The sequence below is a fragment of the Chinchilla lanigera genome, unplaced genomic scaffold (genome assembly GCF_000276665.1).
Source record: "Chinchilla lanigera isolate Chin_1 unplaced genomic scaffold, ChiLan1.0 scaffold00048, whole genome shotgun sequence".
NCBI lineage: Eukaryota > Metazoa > Chordata > Mammalia > Rodentia > Chinchillidae > Chinchilla > Chinchilla lanigera.
In genome coordinates this window covers 6,199,485-6,218,663 of record NW_004955449.1, presented here as the reverse complement: position 1 = coordinate 6,218,663, position 19,179 = coordinate 6,199,485, and the positions used below count along the sequence as shown (strand labels likewise).

The window sequence follows — 19,179 nt, the reverse complement described above, 5'->3', positions numbered from 1 at the left end:
CGTGAGTTCGGTTCCCGGGACCGGAGAAAAACCAAAAAAAAAAAAAAAAAAAAAGAAAAATCTCATGACCCCTCACATTTGACAAAAGCGTATTACCTTCACTGTGAGCCTGACAGCTCCTACACACGAGTGAATCTGTCCTGGTTACTGTTCCCCTGTGATACCGTTTTTATTCATGGCTCAAAATGTTCTCAGCAATCCCAGGGCTTGTGTACCCATCAACTACTTTCAGATCATAGGTAGATGATCTACGTGCAGGCAACCAAAATAAATAAAAATGATCAAGAGTTCCCCCAACTGACTTGCATCTGGTTTCTGTTTCTGAAACTCTTTGTAGTGGGTTCAAATAACCCCCAAATTGTAAATTCCAGACTGTCTCCAGGTGTTCAAAAAATAGTACTGATTATGCAAGATACACGAGCCACTCCACATATAAAGATGAGCGGCCCAGGTCCTTTTCTAAAATACTTACAAATTCATGAGGAATTCGGTGTGTAAGTCAGCAAACATACACAGTGTAATAACTGTACAAAACCAATAGCATCTATAATTATTGCATAAAATTACAGCACATCCACTTGGTGGGCCAGGGAGAGAAACGCTGGATGGCAATGTCTCCTGCACTTACAAGGACGCGGGGTGCTTTGCTATCTGCTCTAAGGCACAGCCGCAGTCCATTCTCCAAGCAGCACTATGAGAGGTACTGCTGGACCCATCGCACAGAAAGACAAGGAAGCCAAATCTGTCTTAGATGAGGACAGAGGCAGGAGTCTCACCCAGATGTATCCAACTCTAAGAAGATGCAGCATTTGAACTAAGTACAGAGAAATGACGAAAAGGGGCCGAGAAAGAACAGCAAGCTTTGAACAGCATGAGCAAAGGAACTAAAAATATTTTGGAAGAGTCACAATTTCAGAAATGTGTCATGCAGTAAATGCTTACTTATCAATCCAGTAATGTAAACATATTTTAAAATTATATCCTATATAAAAAATGATTCAACAATATTACTCCTTTCCATTCTCATATGTCATGAATTTCTTCTTATTTTTTTTGAGACAGGGTTTCACTATGCAGTTCATGCAGGGCTTCTACTCACTTTGTAGTCCAGGCTGGCCTCGAACTCACATCAATCCTCCTGCCTCAGCCTCCCAAGTGCTGGGATTACAGGCGTGCACCACCACACCAGGCTTATGAATCATTTTCACATGCTTGATTTTTTTTCTCCTAAACTCCCTTAATAGCTACAGCTTTTCATTAAAACAAAGAGCCACCCAGGAAGGTGATATGCACTACCGGTCTACAACTGTTACAGAAAACAGCTATGCAAGTGTAGGACACATTAGGTTACAGAGAAAATACTAAAAGAAAGGCTTAAACTAGTAAGCCTTTGTACACCGATTATGTTATTAAGAGAGTACAATGAGGGAAAGATTTCATAAGAATTTGAATTCATGGTATGTGGCTCCTTTATAAAGGAATTTTTATTTATTCTTAGTATTTTGGTGACATTGGAGGGAACTTGATATTCGAGCTCATATAACTAATAAAACATAGAAAGACTTTCAGGACTATTAAGAAATAAAAATGGCCTGTAACTATATTGTATGTCAATCTAATTTATTTTGACCAAATTACAGACCTCCTAGAGAAATAAATTGTTCAGTCATTAAGCACACTATCCAGAACTACTTTCTTAACAAACTGGAACTGTGTGACATTACATAGCACCGCCACTAGGTGGGATCTTAACCAGTCTAAGCATCTCAAAGATCAGTAATGATCCAGAACTGGAAAGACAATCCCCGTTCCTACTTCTCTCACTGGGCAACAGAGGAGCAAACCACCTTCCTGGTGATGTCAAAATTTTACTTTTGACAAAGACACCAAATACAAGAGAAAGACAAGGAGGTGTTGAAGAACAAAATTAGAATCTAAGACCACTGTCACCCTCAAGTAAAGTGAAGAAATTACCTTCACCCTCAATCTAGTAACACTGGAGGAAAAACAAGCCCTAGGAGTCAAACACAAAGGGCAACAGAAATGGTTAAGCAGAAGTAGTTTGTAAGTATTACTTATAATAAAAAACTTCAAGATGCTTCATAGCCAAAAAAATAATGAAAGCTGTATATTTAATACAGAGAAGGGCAGCCTAAGGCAAAGAATACTTTACTGTGTAAAGTTAAAAGGTTTAATGAGTTCCATAAAGAATGTAAGATGAAAATAAAGGAATCACTTCTAACAGCAGAGACAGTCCCTGAAAAAGAAAGTCTCAGAAGAGTAGTACTGCGTTCTAAAACCCAAGTATAAAATGGGACCCTAGGAAGAGCTAGGATGGACAAAGGCTGACACCACCCACAACACAGTCCTTACAAAGTGAGCTTACCCAGGCCTGGCCTGGGTGCAGTTCACACCATTAATGTTCTCCTTTAGGCTATAAAAGCCCCCTGTGCTCCTTGATCACTTCCTGGAGTATTTCAAAGTCACGGAACTTAAGAAAGAAGAAGCAAATTCAGAAAACAGAAACACAGTGTGGGCAATAACCCACACATAAATAGGAAACACTGAAGTTAATTTAAAGCCATTTGCTTCTGTTTGTATGATTAATCTTTCTAAGTAAAAAAAAAAAAAAAAGAAAAGAAAAAAAAGAAAAAAACTCTTTAATCTTCCTTACTGATAACCTTTTCAACACCACAAACAACTTGTTCTGCAACTAAACGGAAGCTCATGCAAATTCAATAGCTCTGCCTGGTTTAGACTGCAGCTAGCCGGATATTCAAATCCTGAGAGGTCATTCAACCTACACAGTGCGGAATATTAGCTCAGCTTCTGAATGTAGTCCTGCCAATTTCTTCTGATTTCTGTTTAACTTCATTTCCTTTGATTACAGAGCCCACACCTACCAAACAGTGAATCTTATTAACAAAAATTTTCCTCTGGTTCCGTCTGGTCTTCCACCCACTTCTTTCCCCTCTGGACCCACACTGTGTTCCACTAACAGAATGGAAATCTGGGGGCCAGAGCAGGGTTCCCGTGAGGCTATATGTGCCTTTCCAGTGTCCTCATGCAGCCTTTCCCCAGCCACAAACAAAGCTCTGTCAGAACTCAAAGCAGGTCATTAACTCCTCCACTCAATTTGACATACCTTTTGGAAGGATCTTTCTGAAGACACAGTGACAGTAATTTTCTAAAGGACTTGCCATACTTTTTCATCATTTCTTTATCTTCCACTCCCGTTTCTAAAGTGGGTGGGTCATTTTGCAAAGTCAGCATTAACACCTGCCACAGAAACAAAGGAAGACAAAATCTCGGTTTAGTAATTGCTGCAACAGAATTTTAAATTTTTTACAAAAGCATCAAGGCTTTTCCTGGGTTAGGCACAAACATGCTTTCCCATTAGTTTTAACTTTCTAGAAAGTACTTGTTTCCCTTTGCAAATCTGTTCACGTACCCTTTAACCTCTTTGTTACTCCACTGACAGAATTTGAAAACTCTGCTCTGTGTATTAAGAATGATCTCCCAAAGCAACCAAGACAGAGCTTTCTGGGAACTAGCTCTCACGGGCCTCAAGGAGCATGTAACTCCAGCCCCAGCCAGCTGGGAAAGAGGCGATGGAGGGGAGAGAAAGATGTTCACGTGTGCAGCCCATTCATAAGCAAGGAACTGCCTGTACTCGGGCTCTGTAACATATTACCAGCCCTAAAAATAAAACCACAACATCCCAGGAGGTGAACTGATTTCCTTTTAAAAAGAGGAGAGAAGAGAGGAAAAACATGCAGAAAATTGCTAAAAAGGCTTGGGAAAATTGAAACAAGAAGATATAGAAAGATAACCAAAATATAACTGAGTTACAGGAAACCACAATCAGATCAAAAGGCCATGCTGCCTTGGAGGGGACAAAACAAAACAAAATAGGAATTTAAATCAAAAAGGTAAAAATCCCACTCTTTCACACTAACATCAAACTTATTTGCCTCAAAAAAACGTAGCATGTGTAATAAACTATTGACCTACAAAATGAATAAGCCTCATTAATGCATAAATCAGCTTTAATTTATGTAAATGCTATACATGTCAAGGCTCTTTCCAGACACTTTCAGATGTGTGAATAGATGAAGGAGAGAAGAGACGGTTTATTATTTGTAGAGGATAATCACCAAAAGGAAAATGGGGCAAACTGCAAATTCTGAAGAAATAGCCTAAAGGACGTCAGGCTGGGACAAGCAAAGCACCACTTTACATTTATATGGGAAACACTAAGAAGTGGAAAAAGAAAGAAAGAAGAAAAGCTGGATGGAAGAAAAAGTCCTCAGTTACTTCACAGCTTTTTCTCCAAAAGATGATTTCTGCTGTCTACACATCAACTTTTAAATTCTCTCCTGATAAAGTCAGGTATGTTTAAAAAGACATAAACACTTCTGCATACATTAAAATCTTAAGAAAATGTTAAAAATGCATAAGGAAATATATATATATATATATATATACAAAAGGCAATGAATAGGAGGCTGTGGGTGCAGCTTAGTGGGAGAGCACACGCTTAGCCTGCGACAGGCACTGGATTCAATCCTCAGCACAAGAGGAGGAAAGAAAGGGGCGAGAGGGAAAGAAGGGAGAAAGGGAGGGAACAAGGGAAGGGGAAGGAAGAAGGAAGGAAAAGGTAGAGGAAAGGAAGACAGAGGAAGGCAGTGAGGGAAAGAAGGAAGGAAATGGCTCCCCTGAGACCTTCACAGAGATTGCTGGTGATTGATAAGATTATGGATGATTATTTTTCTTCTTTATTCTTATGTGTACCTCCAAACTTCAATAAGAAAATATTTTGGGGGGCATTGGGGTAGTGGGAATCAAACCCAGGGCCTAGCGCTTGCTAAGCATGCATTCTACCACTGAGATACATCCCCAGCCTATTAGTTTTTAATAAGTAAAACTATTTTATCTTCTTAACTTCAAGTTTTAATTCTTCAATCCTTATAATTTTTTCCAATAAACATTAACAAAACAACCATAGACCATACTATTAAAAAATACTTTCAGAATTCTGTTGAACTATCGTAGTCTCAAAACAAAATCCAGCTGGAGAAATTAGGTCTGTTGCTACCATCTCAGAACAAAGAAAAATAATGAGGTAGGTCAGATAAAAAAATACGAAGAAAATGCTATCCAAAGTATGTGTTTCTTTGAGCCACCAACATTACACTCTAAGAAAACGGGTGAAAACAGTGTAGACCATTAACAAAAGAAAGACCCAAAAATCTGGGAAATTCCTCTGCAAAAATGACATCACTATAATCTATTCTTTTATTTCCTTTGGGGACCTGGGATTGTTCCGATCTCAAAAGAGTAATGACCAACATTGGTCATAGCTATCAACTTTCATCAACCAATCTGATCACACTCTTTCCTCAACTCTGTGCCAAGAACGTAAATCAAGCTTCAAAGCTGGAAACTGTACTACTTTTGTCCCTTCTGTCCACTGAAAAAAATCAGACATTCAACCTGGCTGCATTGCCCAATTAATTCTCAGGGCTATGAGAAAAATGAGCGTGTTCAAGAGAATTAGAGAACACATGCCACCCAATCACACTTCAAACCCGCCACATCATTTTCAAGAGTAATTACTTTCATAGGAGGATATTTGTGATAAGGCGCTGCTCCTGTTGCTAATTCAATGGCAGTTATTCCAAAGCTCCACATGTCAGCCTTGAAATCATAGCCTCTCACCTAAGAAAGAAAAAAAGCAGAAAAATCACAATAAGGCAGCAGGCAAAACATCACAAAGTCTGCATTTGGTCAGAAATCCAGAGCTGTCTGTGCACAAATTCCAATTAGCTTGCTAAGAGATAGCAGTTGGAAATTTAAGTTACATGATGCATTCTTCTATAATGATTGATTTGAATGAAATATTAGTGCCTTTCATGATATGTATTACTGTATCACATCAATGGAGGTAATGTTGTCTTACCTGTTCCATGACTTCAGGGGCCATCCAACACGGGGTGCCAACAAATGTTTTTCTTACTTTATTCCGCGTAACATCACCCCCTGTTGCTAAGAATGCACTTACCCCAAAATCTGAAAGGGAAAAAAAAAAAATCAACCTTATTTTAGGTAAGACATTACTGCTCATACAGTCTTACTTTTATTGGGCGGCGGGGCAGGAATCAAACTCAGGACCTTGCACTTGCCATGCAGGCACTGCACAGCTGAGCTACATCCCCGGCCCTTACTTTTTTTTGAAAACGTGTCTCTTCCTCAAGAACTCTGTAGCTATCACCTATCAGCCACCGTAGCTTTTCTCACAATTGCCCGCCCTGCATCCTCCAGCATGTACAACTTTGATCTTGCTTTTTCCTCTTTTACTTAGCCCAAGCTCACTTTGTGGAGCCAGTTTCTCCCTCACTCTTCGCTTTTACTTTTTCAAATGAACTTTGTCACTGCTCTTTGCTCATTTTGTTCAATTAAAAAAAAAAACAAAAACTCTACAGTGTGACGAATTGCTGCAAAATGTCCATGGAGCTGTCAGGTACATGCCAGGGTGGTCCTGCCATCTGCCCTGCCTTCTACTATAGAACACACAGGTGACAGCCGCAAGTTCACTAGTCCAAGTGCTCAGCACACTAAATTATCTTTTCTACTGAAATGGCAGCAAAAATCATCACTAATCATCAAGGGTTAGAACACCACTGAAAATAAAAACACATTTTAAATGAATATAAAATGTCCTATCTTTTAGCCACGATTCATTTTAACACATTATTTATTTAAAAAAATACCACCAAAGAAAGTAAAACTAGAATGTGGTATCATTTCTTTTATATTATTATTATTATTATTTTCTAGCTTCTATAATTCCAAGTTGTCAATATTTGAATAATTTTTTTAATTAAAAAATGAACAACATTCCACAGTCCCATGTCCTGGATGAAACAGTAGTCACTAACACCTTAGCCAAAATCATAATGGCAATGCTACCAGCCCAGGTACACAAAGCCAACATGACTACATTGATCGTCATGCAACTATCAACACAAAGAAGAAGCTCAGTCAGCAAAGACTGATTTTTTTCTCATGTCTGCTTTCTGGATAATCTTCATAAGTACAGATGGACTGGTCTGTAGCATTAAAACAATACTCTTCTAAGTACCCATTATTTATTAGAAGTTCATTATGTGCAAGGATTAATTAGGCATACTGTATATGCACACAGGCATATGTGCATGAATTATCTCTGTATATGCCTCTAGAGATGAGAACACCTGGCGTTTGTTAGTACATGTGATCCTACTTACATTTTTGCATAAAGGTTAAAAGTGGTTATTAAGTTAAAGTGCCAACTATACTCTGGACCAGTACACATATTGGTAACAGCCAAGTTAAGGACTGCAAATTGGTAAACCGATTGGTAGTAACTTTAAAAGGCCACTCAACACCTTAGAATGACTCAGGTATGTGGTTCCTGCAAACTGCTCTAATACAGTTCTCCTTTGTTGACTGTCAGAATGACATCAATGAGGTTTTTCCAAGGAAAAACCTCAAGTACAAATCAAGGTTAAAACGCATTAACATTTGCTTTAGGCCTTTGGCATTAACTTACGCAACTGTGTGACTTAATAACATTGTATTTCTCCACATACAAATATGTTGACTGTTTCATTTTATTTACATTTAAATACCATATATGCAACTCCCAACAGGATTTCAATTACAAGCAAAAGAAATTAAAATAAACAAATGAGTCTGTTGAAACTGCTATTCTGATGTTAATATTTAGCAAAAGCATATTCTGAAAAATTACTATTTTAATTTAATTCACATGTATGTGCTTAATTCTAAAACTCTTTGAATTTTTATACTACAATCAGAAAAGTACAGCCTTGTGAAAAAAAAAAAAAAAAACCTCTGGAACCAATCAAATCTCTTGTGGGTCTAAGAACATGCAACTCATTCTCTTAAAGAAGAGTTAAGTACACTAAGTCATTTGAAAACCTTTACTATATCTGGCTAGAGAAAACATGAGGTTTCTAAAACATTAATTTCATATGAGTTTATATTTACAAAAAGAAGTTCAATAATGAATTCAACATTCAACTTTTTGTTATAATTTTATAATATGGTAAAATAAAATAAATCTATCATTGGTAAGTAATTATAAATATGGATAAAAGCTGCTTTAAAAAATAATTTTAAATAGAACTGAAGCAACTCTGTACTCTGAAAACTATTCCTAAAAGAAATCCATATAAAAATCCACAATTAATATTAGATATTTTTTCAATTCTTTAAAGCCAATTTAAGGGCTGGAAAAACATCTAAGAAAGAGATATAGCAGCAACTCACTATTGACAATACCCCTTCAATATATCTTTCATGATTCATATATTTATTCATAGCCTTCACTTAGAACTTTGAAGTTATAAACAGATGGTTAAATGTCTTTAAAGCTCAGAACAAAAATTCCAGAAGCAGAAAACACCAATCCTAACATCCACTCACTCTTATAACTATAGAATAAACACATTTTGCTCCTGTGTATGGCTAATGTGTATACAGAGATTTATATGTACCGAGGAATAGAACATTCTGACCCAAGTACGTGGTGTGCTTATACAAACAGGAAAATCGGTATGTTCTGTTGAGACAGGTCACGTATGACAGGGAGAACAAGACGGCAGAACAGTAAAGTGAAAAGCCGCCTACAGGGCACATCTCTACAGCCAAAGGGAATGGAGCCAGCCCCACAGAGGGTCAGAAACCACAAACATTCCTTCGGCAGTACAGACCCAAAGTCTTCATATGAAGGTAGCCAGCGGATCTTCCCATCCGCAGGAATCACGGGAGGGTAGGAGTAAAAGCTGCTTTAAGGAAGAAGCCAGAAAGAACGCTGTCATCCTGGTAACTAAAAGGCTCTAACACCTTCCAAATCCATCTACTTCTTCCCTTCCCCACAGCTACTGCCTCAGTTTCAGCCACTAGTGCTTCTCGCCAAGATTCCTGCAGCAGCCTTGAAGTCCCCAGCGTTTGTTCTCCCGAGCTCAAGGCTCTAGCACCAGGCTTTCGAGTACAGACACAGCCCTCTCTGTGAGTCTTCAAGGACTCCCTGTCCCCTCAGGATGAAGTCAAATGCTTCAGCCGAACGCAGAGACCTGGTTTCCCTCTCCTACCACCTGTCCCTACTTCCAGACCCAAACACTGAGCTCCAGCCCCGAAACTGCTCACTCGTTATTCCTGATCCCATGAGCTCCCTGGCCTCAGTGTAGCCTCTGAATTGACACTTGCAGTCTGGGAGCACCATCCCCTCTCCTGCTGACAGGACCATCAGGAGGGGGGTTTGCCAAGTCCTTCTTAGCACCTGATGCAGCCCTGACATCTTGACTCTTGTGATGTGATGTGCTCCATCACCTTTGTCTAATGTGTCCAGTAATTCTGGTCACTGCCTTATTTTGATGTGTCAATGCTAAGCCTCAGGGAGGACCTGCAGGCTTTGAGGGTGTAGTTACCAGATGTGGGGAGTAGTCGCTCTATTAACGGGCAGGAGCTGAGTATCACAGTAGTCACGCCTAAGATAGACTATTCCCCAGCTGTACGACTTCACAAGGGACTTAACCTTTATGGGCTTCTGCTTCCTCGCCAGGCTTCTCGCTAAGTCTATTTTTATATCACTTCACATTTATGAGATTCTCTTACTTCTTCTTACCATATATAAATATTCCGTACAATAACTGGTAGGTGGAACCATAAGTTGCCCTTTAACAAATGAGGCGAGTGGGCTAAGGGGATAGCATTAGCATTTTACAGCTATAGATAGAAAATAAGAGAAAGCTATGTTTCCTAACTTTAAGAATATTAGCTTCTCCGCAGCATAAGACTTTCAATAACAGAGAACAGTAAAATCCAATGCTCAGCTGTATCTGTAGGGGCAGATGAGCTCTGGCTGTAGTGGTCAAGGAGGACTGAAGCCAAATTGGCCCTTGGACCAGACCTTGAAAATGAGGGGAAGATTTGGACAGAAACAAATTCCTGAAAAAGTACAGTGTGAGCAAGGCACAAGTGTAGAGCCAAGAAGAAAAGCTGCCTGACAGCTGCAAGGGTCAAAAACTCAAATACCGAAGGGGCCAGGCAGGAATATGAAGGAGGGAGAAGGGTCCTGAAAATGAGCAGCGCAATCTCAGCAACTACGGGCGCTCAGCAGCCCCTCTACTTACTGGGAGAGCCAGCCCCGCGGAACCCTGGGCCACACTCAGCTCTGAAGCGTCCTACTCCGCTAGGAAAGCAGGCTGCTGTGGGGGAAATGCGGAGCTGTGGGGATCTCCCATTTCCCCAGAGAAGCCGAATCTCAGGATCTTTATGTGTGTGAACACTCCCTTTGTTGATTCTTCTTGGCAATAAATCTATTAAAATAAAAACTGGAAAAGCAATTCCACAAAACTAATCTGCCAAATATGTTGTCACGATGACTGTGCGTGGGGTAGGGGGGAGTGGGATGTGTGGCACTGGGGACTGAACACAGGGCTTTTGCACTGAGCTACATCTGCAGCTGCTTTGTAAGTTGCCTAGCTTGCGCTCAAATTTGCCACTCTCCTGCCTCCTACAGCACTGGGGTGACAGGCATGCACTCCGACATCTAGCTGCGATGCCTGAAATTTATCTTAACTACTTCAACATATATTGTGTGATACTATGTTGGGATACCACAACCCAGGTGCTCAGCTGGCTTCTAACCAAGAATGCCCTGTGCCTGAGAGGGGGCCGAGAAAGCACTTGACTCAAGATACCAGAAACAGCTGCTACAAGTATTTCTACTCTCCGTGTCTAAATGTAGATGAAGTACGGGCCAGGTGAAGTATCAGAAAGGGGTTATTATTAGGGCAAACAGTAACCTACAGAGCAGCATGATGCTATAAAAGGCTTTCCCTGGTAAAAATAAAGATGTTCAGCATACAGAAGGTGGATAAAATGTTTAAAATATTCTCCCCACCCTTTCATGAACAGAATAAAAGAATCCAGTCAGGCTCAAGTATAGACAATATCCAGTTCTATGTGTATTTGGATGCCCGATGCCAAATACAAAGGTAAACGAAAACTGCATCTAGAATCTCAGCATGTGTGCCTCAAGTGAGTTTTTCCTGCACCTACACAACAAGAGAGCAGGGATTTCCTGGAGCTCACAGAATAAATCGTGACAACTGTTTAGGGGCCTGCTTGCTAATGAATGGCAAAGTTAGTTTGGAAATCAATTTTCTTAAGCCTAAGAGGAAGTAGTGAATGAGTAGCCAGCCCTCATCCACCTCAAATTTCTGCAGTATTTACTATTAACAGAAACCTGAATCGTATTTGAAAAAAATGGGCTTTGGGTCAAGTCAACACATGATTAAAGACTAACAGAATCAATCTTTGATAGTTCCTAAAATGGACCTAGAGTGGGCTAATATGGCTAGTGATCCCTACAGAGCTCTGAGTGGCTTGCGGGGAGGCAGGGGAAGCCCCCACTGCTTTGGAGGCCCCTGAGAGTTTGGCTCCAGGCAGCCTCTTTTTTTCCAAATGACATGATTCTATGAAGCTGGGAAGCATGGAGAGAGATTGCTGAGGACCCTAACCAGAGGATCCAAGAATCAGGGAAGGGAACATGCACCAGATCCTATTAGCAACCAGGACTACTGCTGCTCTTGCTAAACAAGAAGAAATTGAGGGGAAAGTATCTGCACAGGGTATTCAAGAAGGAAAAAGGACTGGAAGCAGGCAGACCACAGCCACAACCCAGCAGTAAAATCCGCAGGGCCAATATGCGCGTAGACTCTAGAAATAGGAAGGATTACACAAATTCTAAAGAAAGTACAATGGTTTAGTGGATACTATACTTGAAAAAAAGAAAGGAACAATAAAGACTAAATGACTTGCCAATAAACACACAGCAAGTTATTGACGATCTGAGTAAAGCCCACAGCCCTCACAAAAGGAGTTAACCACTTTGCCCCTTTTCAGGAAAATTCAGAGGAGTTTTCTCTGCCAAAAAGGAAATCCAAAATAAAATAATAGGGGGCTGGGGATTTAGCTCAGCGGCAAAGCACCTGCCTGGCAAGCGCAAGGTCATGAGTTCGGTTCCCGGTACCGGAGAAAAACCAAAAAAAAAATAAATAAATAAATAATAGGGTTAATATCCCATGATTCCTAAGCTCTTCCTTGAGTAAAGATCAAGTTGTGATTACTCAACTCAGAAAAACTAGTCTGAGGTTCTCTGGTTAATCTTAAATGTCATATTTATGTCATCAATAACAATCCCCTTCTAATTTGGCTTGACTCCCAATTGGGTTTCCCCCCTCATAGAAGATCCTCAGGACTTCTTTGGGGAACGGAAACGCACTGAAAACCCAGGGACATCCTCAGTGCTGCCAGTATCCGGCCACCCTGAATCCCACAGGTTTCCATAAGTCCTACGCCACCAAGAAGCATACCAAGACCGATATTGTTACTTAAATTATGCAAACTGCATAGTAATAGGTACAGAGTGGAAGCAAATATTTTCTTAATTCTGTTAGGAACAGACTATAAGAGTGTTTTTAACAATGTGCTTCAATCTTCTCATGCTGTGTTTATACCAGGATGCGTGTCAGCAGCACAGCACCCGGCTCCTGTTCAACACACCAGCACGTCTGGGTGCAGCCCAGGCTAACGCAGTGTGGGGTGGCACAGTTGGGACTTACAGTCCTGGCCTTCCAATGAAAGCCACCATGGGGAAATGCATTAACTGTACTGTTACCCGACCTGAACAACGTGTGTAGAAGAAATGCACTCATGGGCCCAATGTGCCATACTCACAACTGTAGGTGCCATCTTTGGCTGGAATTCTACCCATTTTCCTGGCAAAAGAAGGCAAGCACCAACTGGAAGAAGCCACGGTGTCTGCAGTTACAGAATCAGAAGCATACCTCTTCCACCACAGCCCAGTCCACTTATTCCAAACTGCAGTTCTGATCAGAGCACCGGTCAAAGGAGGCTCAGCCCAGACCATAATTTGGCCACTGGGCTCCCACAATGAGCACTGTGCCCTTACGATTACTTTGGCCAGTTGCTGTTTTCATCTTTAAATGGCCAAATCATCATTTCTCAGTTTTATGGTTTTAAATGTATAATTAAAACCAAGACTGCACCTACCAATTCTTGTTTATCTTTGTTTTTGAATTAAATAGCAGAGACTTTTCACTTTCCTGGAGGTTTGCCATCATCAAAATGTCATCAGAGCTCCGGCACCAAGAACCACCACTGAGTGCACAAAGGGAGGCCGTGCCCTCTCTCCTGCGTGCTGGGAGCCCACTGCAGAATCCTGAGGGAGCCGGGGCCAGCACCGCCTCCGAGGAGGCAGAGGATGCCCAAAGCATTCAGGTGGATGCTGTACCTCTGGGACCAGAGCTCTGCTCGGCAATAATCAGCACAACCCAGGGCAAGTTCAGAATGCAGAGCCCAGGAAGCCAAGTGAGGGTGTGGTAAAACCTGGGACGGCAGCCACCAACACTCACTGAGTCGGTTTCTTGAAATAATGCCACTGTGTTCCCTGGAGCAGTTTCCCCTATTATTACAGCGGTATTCCAGCATAACCATGAATGTGTTCCCAACTGTCACAGGGCCAAACAGTGACATGTGTGGTGTAGTGTACGTGGCCCTATTTACAGGCATAAGATAGGGCCTGACCAACCACCCCCAAGACCAAAGGGAAGAGGCCAGGCAGCAAGAGGAGGGTGCAATGACTCCAGAGGAGCCAGGTTTCTACCCTGCCAAGGCACTCTGGAATCCAACAGCCCAGAGCCTAAGTCCCAGTTATACTCCTTGCCAGTTACCATCCTCTGCTCAGCTTCAGCAGTGAATGGTCTGAAGGTCTGTCCTGGTCCTGGTCTGTGAGATCCTAGAGGGATAGCAAGCAAGTTCATGTGGACAAGTTTTCCTCCTACACAGAAAGCCCACTGACCAGGCCCTTTTGATTTCTCCTCCCCTTCCTGTGTGAGAACTGTTATGTGCAGAAGTGACCTTGGAAGCAAGAACAGCCCTTGACGACAGGTGCTGCCCACCACACTGGCAGCGCCAAAGGGAAAACAAGAAAGAGTCCACGACCTCTGCAATGTGCCCGGGCCTCTGCACTGCCTCTGGATTCAGCGCCCGAACTTCCTGTTCCAAAGGTAATCAGCCGGCTTTGCTGCTTAATCTCCTGTCAGAAAAGTACTCTGATTTGTACCCAAAGGCTTTGTAACGCTTACAGTCTTCTGTCTTTCCCCAATCCACCCAGACTGCTAAGGGTTAATCACTGTATCAGAGGCCAAAGTCGTTGCAATCCCCAAAAGGACTTAGGAAAGATCACCAAGAAAACAGTTTAACATGTAGTGCAATTTCAGATTTTAATACAGTTTCAACATTAAGCATGGATTTAAAGCCAGAACACAAATCAAAACAAATGCAGAGGCATCTCAAGAGGGTTGGGGGGAGCACACTGCCAGAAAAGTCTAATTTATTTGTTTGCCAAGAGTTGTTACTTGGAGTAATACAACAACCTCAAACAGGACAACACACTTCTAGGAAATAGGAGAGAAAGGAATCTTCAGTATTGTAGTCCAGATCCTTCCTATTCAATGTGAGTCCACAGACCAGAACATCAGATCACCTGGGATGCTCTAAGAAATGCAGGATCCCAGTTCCTTCTCCAGAGCTGCTGGGTCAGAATCTTCATTACAGTGAGAACATGAGCAGCTCCCGTTCACACGGAAATTGCCACAGCTTCCTAAGCAGGTACTCTGAGCCAATTCAATATGCCTAGAACACTTTACGGCACAACCAACTCAACAGCTTCCTCTTTCACTTCTCAGATGAAGAGAATCACAGTGGTGAAATGAGAGTGCAGCCAAAATGTACTTCTGTGTGCCTGTCCATGTATCTCATGATATGGTAAGAGTAAGGGCAATGCAAAGCAAAACCTAGGTCACATCTCACACAGAGCTATCTGGCCCAGTAGCCCTCGACGGTGTCTAACATGTCCAGCCAAACAAATCCACACGTGTCACATATCCACAGACACTGTTATGGCTTGTACTTAGATGTCCCCCTATAGCCTTCTGCAGTCACAGATGGGTTGTTTGGAGCTGGGTGGATCTAGGATGTGTGATGCTTGAACCAAGGATGTGATGCTAGGATCAAGGGTGTGAGTGCTACCTGCCCTAAGGGAGGGTAGCTTGGATAAGATATAAGGGACAGATAGAGGCTCACTGCTTGTCCTTTGTTGCTTGCTACTTGGATACTTTTGCTGCCTTCTATCTGCCATGAACTGTTTCTCCTCTGCTATAATCCTGAGCCACCTGATTATGGACTGAAAACTCAACAAACTGTGAGCCAATGCTCTCCTTCTTTAACTTTGGGTGTTGGCATTTTTGTCCCAGCAAGGAGAAAAGTAACTAAGACAGACATACTCAGATTTTTACAAAATCTTTTTTAGTTATATGAAAATCATTTATAATCACAATTCTTATTAACTGTCCATCAGTAACAGTTGTTCAAGAGAGATGCTACGGTACAGGAAGATAAGCTGCGGGCAAACATCATTCTCAAGATAGATGTCTGTAGCACAACTCCTTTCTCTCCCACCCATAAAAATCTCTGATAAATTGAGGGCCATAACATTATCTTATCAGAGCAACAACCTTGAATTGGTTCATCTTTTAAGCAAATTAGTAAGCATGTTGGCACCAGATCTACTATTAGTAATCAATTATTCACATACCACCTGTCCTGCATGGGAGAGAGTCGGGTAGCCCAAGAACAGACAGAACCAAACAGGGTCCCCTGACATCTTCCCTTGTCACTCAATCCCCTTTTCCCCTCATCAAATGCCTGGTTTTCCTTCTGCTTATTTCTGCTTGCAAGTGGTGACCGATGGCCTCACTGGCTCTGTTCCCTGTAGCACCCATCCACAGCAGGACAGCTAGGGCATTCATGGTCAGAAAACACGAGCTTGCAGAATCTCCCGAGTCTGGCCCTGGAGAGTCATTCATCAGCTGCCCTGCACAAATGCATGTTCCCTATTGATTAATGAGGGGCACGCAGCCCTGACTATTTCTAAAACATTAGAGAATGGCAATTTCACAACATGCCCTGACAGGGAAAGAAGAAATTAGAACACATCATTTTATTCTTTTGTAAAGACAGACTTTCACCCTTAAAAATAACAATTTGGGTCTCATCTGGGTAGATTCTTGATACTGCCATCAAGTTCCCTTCAAACATGGCAGGCGGTTGGAATCCCAGACAGCTGTGCTGATGGTCCCAGGCAAGAGCAAGCTTTCTCAACTCCAATGACACAATGATATATGTGCTCAAGAGATCACTAGTGGGCAGCTTGATATTAGATATGATTGTTACTGTGAACAAAGGAAAACAGATGATCCCCAAATGATAACTCTATCTATTCTTTCTGGATCCCTTGTGGACAGGAGGTATATTTTAAAGATGCTCTAATAAAAGTAGCCAGAGAACAGACACTTGGCTTAATCACTACCACATGCCTAAGACCATCCTCTTCCTTGAAAGCTTTAAAATAGGACTGAGAATACCTTTGCGACTGCATCTAATGAAGGGTCATTCAAACACTTTTAGGTAATATAGGTCCTTAGAGAGCATGCTGTCAACTTTCCTTATTGTACAGCTGAAGAAGCTGAGCCCTGGTGTAGCTGAACAGTCAAAAAGTATAGTGTTAAAAATCATATGGTCCTGGGGTGGCAGAGGGGAGAGCAAAGTGAAAGTGAATTCTGAGGGTGTCTGAGAGCGATCTGCTCTGAGGACTTTCAGAATGACCTCAGGCACACCCAGCGTTGCTCAGCAGCCCTCAGTCCCTTCATCTGTAAGAACTACTCTGCTGAACTGCCAGAGCCTCTAGGTAAAGCATATCACACAGGCGTTATCATTTCCTAAATCGAAGCCATGTCTCTGTAGTCAACAGGGGTGCTGGGCTGGCCACAACCATGAAGACAGGCATGAGCAACTTAGATCAAATATTAATGTTTAAATTTTCAATGCAGTATTTATATAGCTGTAGGTGGGCTTTTTCATACAAATCTCCACTTAACTAGCTCTACTATCAAAAGCTTCCATTCAACCACAACAGCCATTCTGTACACTTGAAAGAGACGATCCCTGTGGGAGATGATTAAAATAATACAACTCCAGTTGCCGCAAGTATTTAAAGAAACAATTGACATCATTTCCGCAAAGTTTTGAGAACTATTAGTTGAGGATAACATAATCTTCAAAGATTCTGCATAGTTTTAAATCCATGATAAAGAAGTCATCATATTCAAAGCTCCTAGCAACAAAAGGTCACTAAACTAGGAGGATCATACACCAAACTCTGTTGCTCAGTACTCTTTTTAATCTACACTTACTACATAGCCATATGTTCATTAATTCACTCAACAGCTATTTATCAAGCTCTCTCTCTAGGGGCCATTTCCGGTTTGACATACGGGTCTAACTAAAGAAGAGAAACCCCTGTCCTGGTATAGCTAGGATTTAAGTTCTAGTTGGGGCAACGGGAGAAGTAAATATAGGTAATAAGGAAAATTACTAAGTACCACATACAGCAGTGGCTCGCAGACTTTAATGTGCCCCAGACTCAATGAAGGGCTTCCTGCTGGCCCTGCCGCCACTGTTTCTCTGCATTGCTATCAGCCCCAGACTGCAAAAACAAAAACAAAAACAAAAAAACAAAACAAAACAAAGCTGGGCATGGTGATGCAAGCCTGTAATCCCAGCTCTTGGGAGGCTGAGGCAGGAGGATCATTGTGAGTTCCAGACCAGCTTGGGCTACAAAGTGAGCTCAAGGCCAGCCTGAACTGCATAAAGAGAACTTCTCTCAAAAAAACAAAAACAAAAACAAAAAAAACAAAACCCCAGGCTGCTGCTGCTGCTAGTCTAGGGGCACACCTCAAGGTTCCCTAATGCAGAGCTTGCCAATGTGTGCAGCCGGGAAAAGTAGAAATGTGGGATAGAAGGTTGGCAATATGCCACAAGATGGCCTGGAAGGCTCAATGATGTGTTATTTGAGCCAATATCTGAAAATGGTAAGGAAAAGGTAATTCCAGACAGAGGGAATAATCTGTGCAAAGATCCTGAGGCAGGAGCAGGCAAAGCATGGAGCTGGTCTGTTTGGAGTGGAGCAAAGGAAAAGAAGAAGCAAGTGAGGAGGTCAAGGAGATAATGGGAGGCCAGATGCTATGAGGCCTTGCCAGCCAACTGAAGGAACCTGACCGTCATCTAAGACAGGAAGGATGGAAAAGTTTTCTGAACGGGATGACACAAGCCAACTTGGTTTAACAGTGTCCCTCTGGATGGGGGAGAGAAGAGACCACAGAGGGGCAAAGGTAAAGGAAGAGGACCCCTCAGGAGGTGACCGATTCGATCCAAAAAATAGCACACAACAGCGCCCTTGTGGGGGCACGCTGTCAGCAGGAGGATGCACTGATGTGTGGAGCGGACGAACGGCCTGTGGACAGACTAGAGTCTAGGGACACTACAGTCTCCAGCCTGTGCAGCACCAGGGTGGTCCTGACATAAGAAAAGCAGGAAAGACTGTAAGGAGGGCAGTTTTTTGGGGTCATAAGGCCACAGAGTTCTACACCGAAGTTATACAGCTAAAAAGGCACCTGACAGCCTCAAAAAGTCACACTCTAGGTGACAGAAACCATGAGCAGTCAAGGACCTGGCTGAGAAAAGAGTCTAAATTCGTGCCCAAGTTTACTAGATGCTATTTGGCCCCGTGGTCATCAATAGTACCCCATACACTCAAAGGTTAAATTCATGAAATATATACACATATTATCACTATTTAAATTTCCTAAAAATCTATAACCACAGTACAAACGTGCAGCAACGTATAAGCTATTAATGCCCAAAGTCATTCCCGTTTCTAACACATATTTATAATTTAGCCCCAGGACAAACTATTTTTTTTTTTATTTTAAGGAATAAAAGAAGGATAACATAATAATAGGGGAGACTTAGCAAATTACAGACAAAATGGTAGGAAATTATCAATGGTTATCATTTTACGTATTATTATCTACAAAATAGTTTCTCAGGAAAACAAATAGACAAATAATAGTGAGTTAGAGACAAAAGAGGTAGGAGATTATCAAGAGTTGTTATGCTATA

The 19,179-nt window shown here is 41.8% G+C and overlaps 1 protein-coding gene across 1 annotated transcript in view; it reads right to left on the bottom strand.

The window, feature by feature from the left end:
• Positions 1 to 19,179, bottom strand: part of Stk39 (serine threonine kinase 39) — a 275,200-nt gene that overhangs the window by 169,262 nt on the left and 86,759 nt on the right. Inside the window, exons 6-8 of the mRNA XM_005393429.2 lie at positions 5,963 to 6,072; positions 5,620 to 5,721; positions 3,146 to 3,279 (exon numbers count right to left, since the gene is read on the bottom strand). Coding sequence (XP_005393486.1) covers positions 3,146 to 3,279; positions 5,620 to 5,721; positions 5,963 to 6,072 — 346 coding nt within the window. The remainder of the gene's footprint in view (positions 1 to 3,145; positions 3,280 to 5,619; positions 5,722 to 5,962; positions 6,073 to 19,179) is intronic.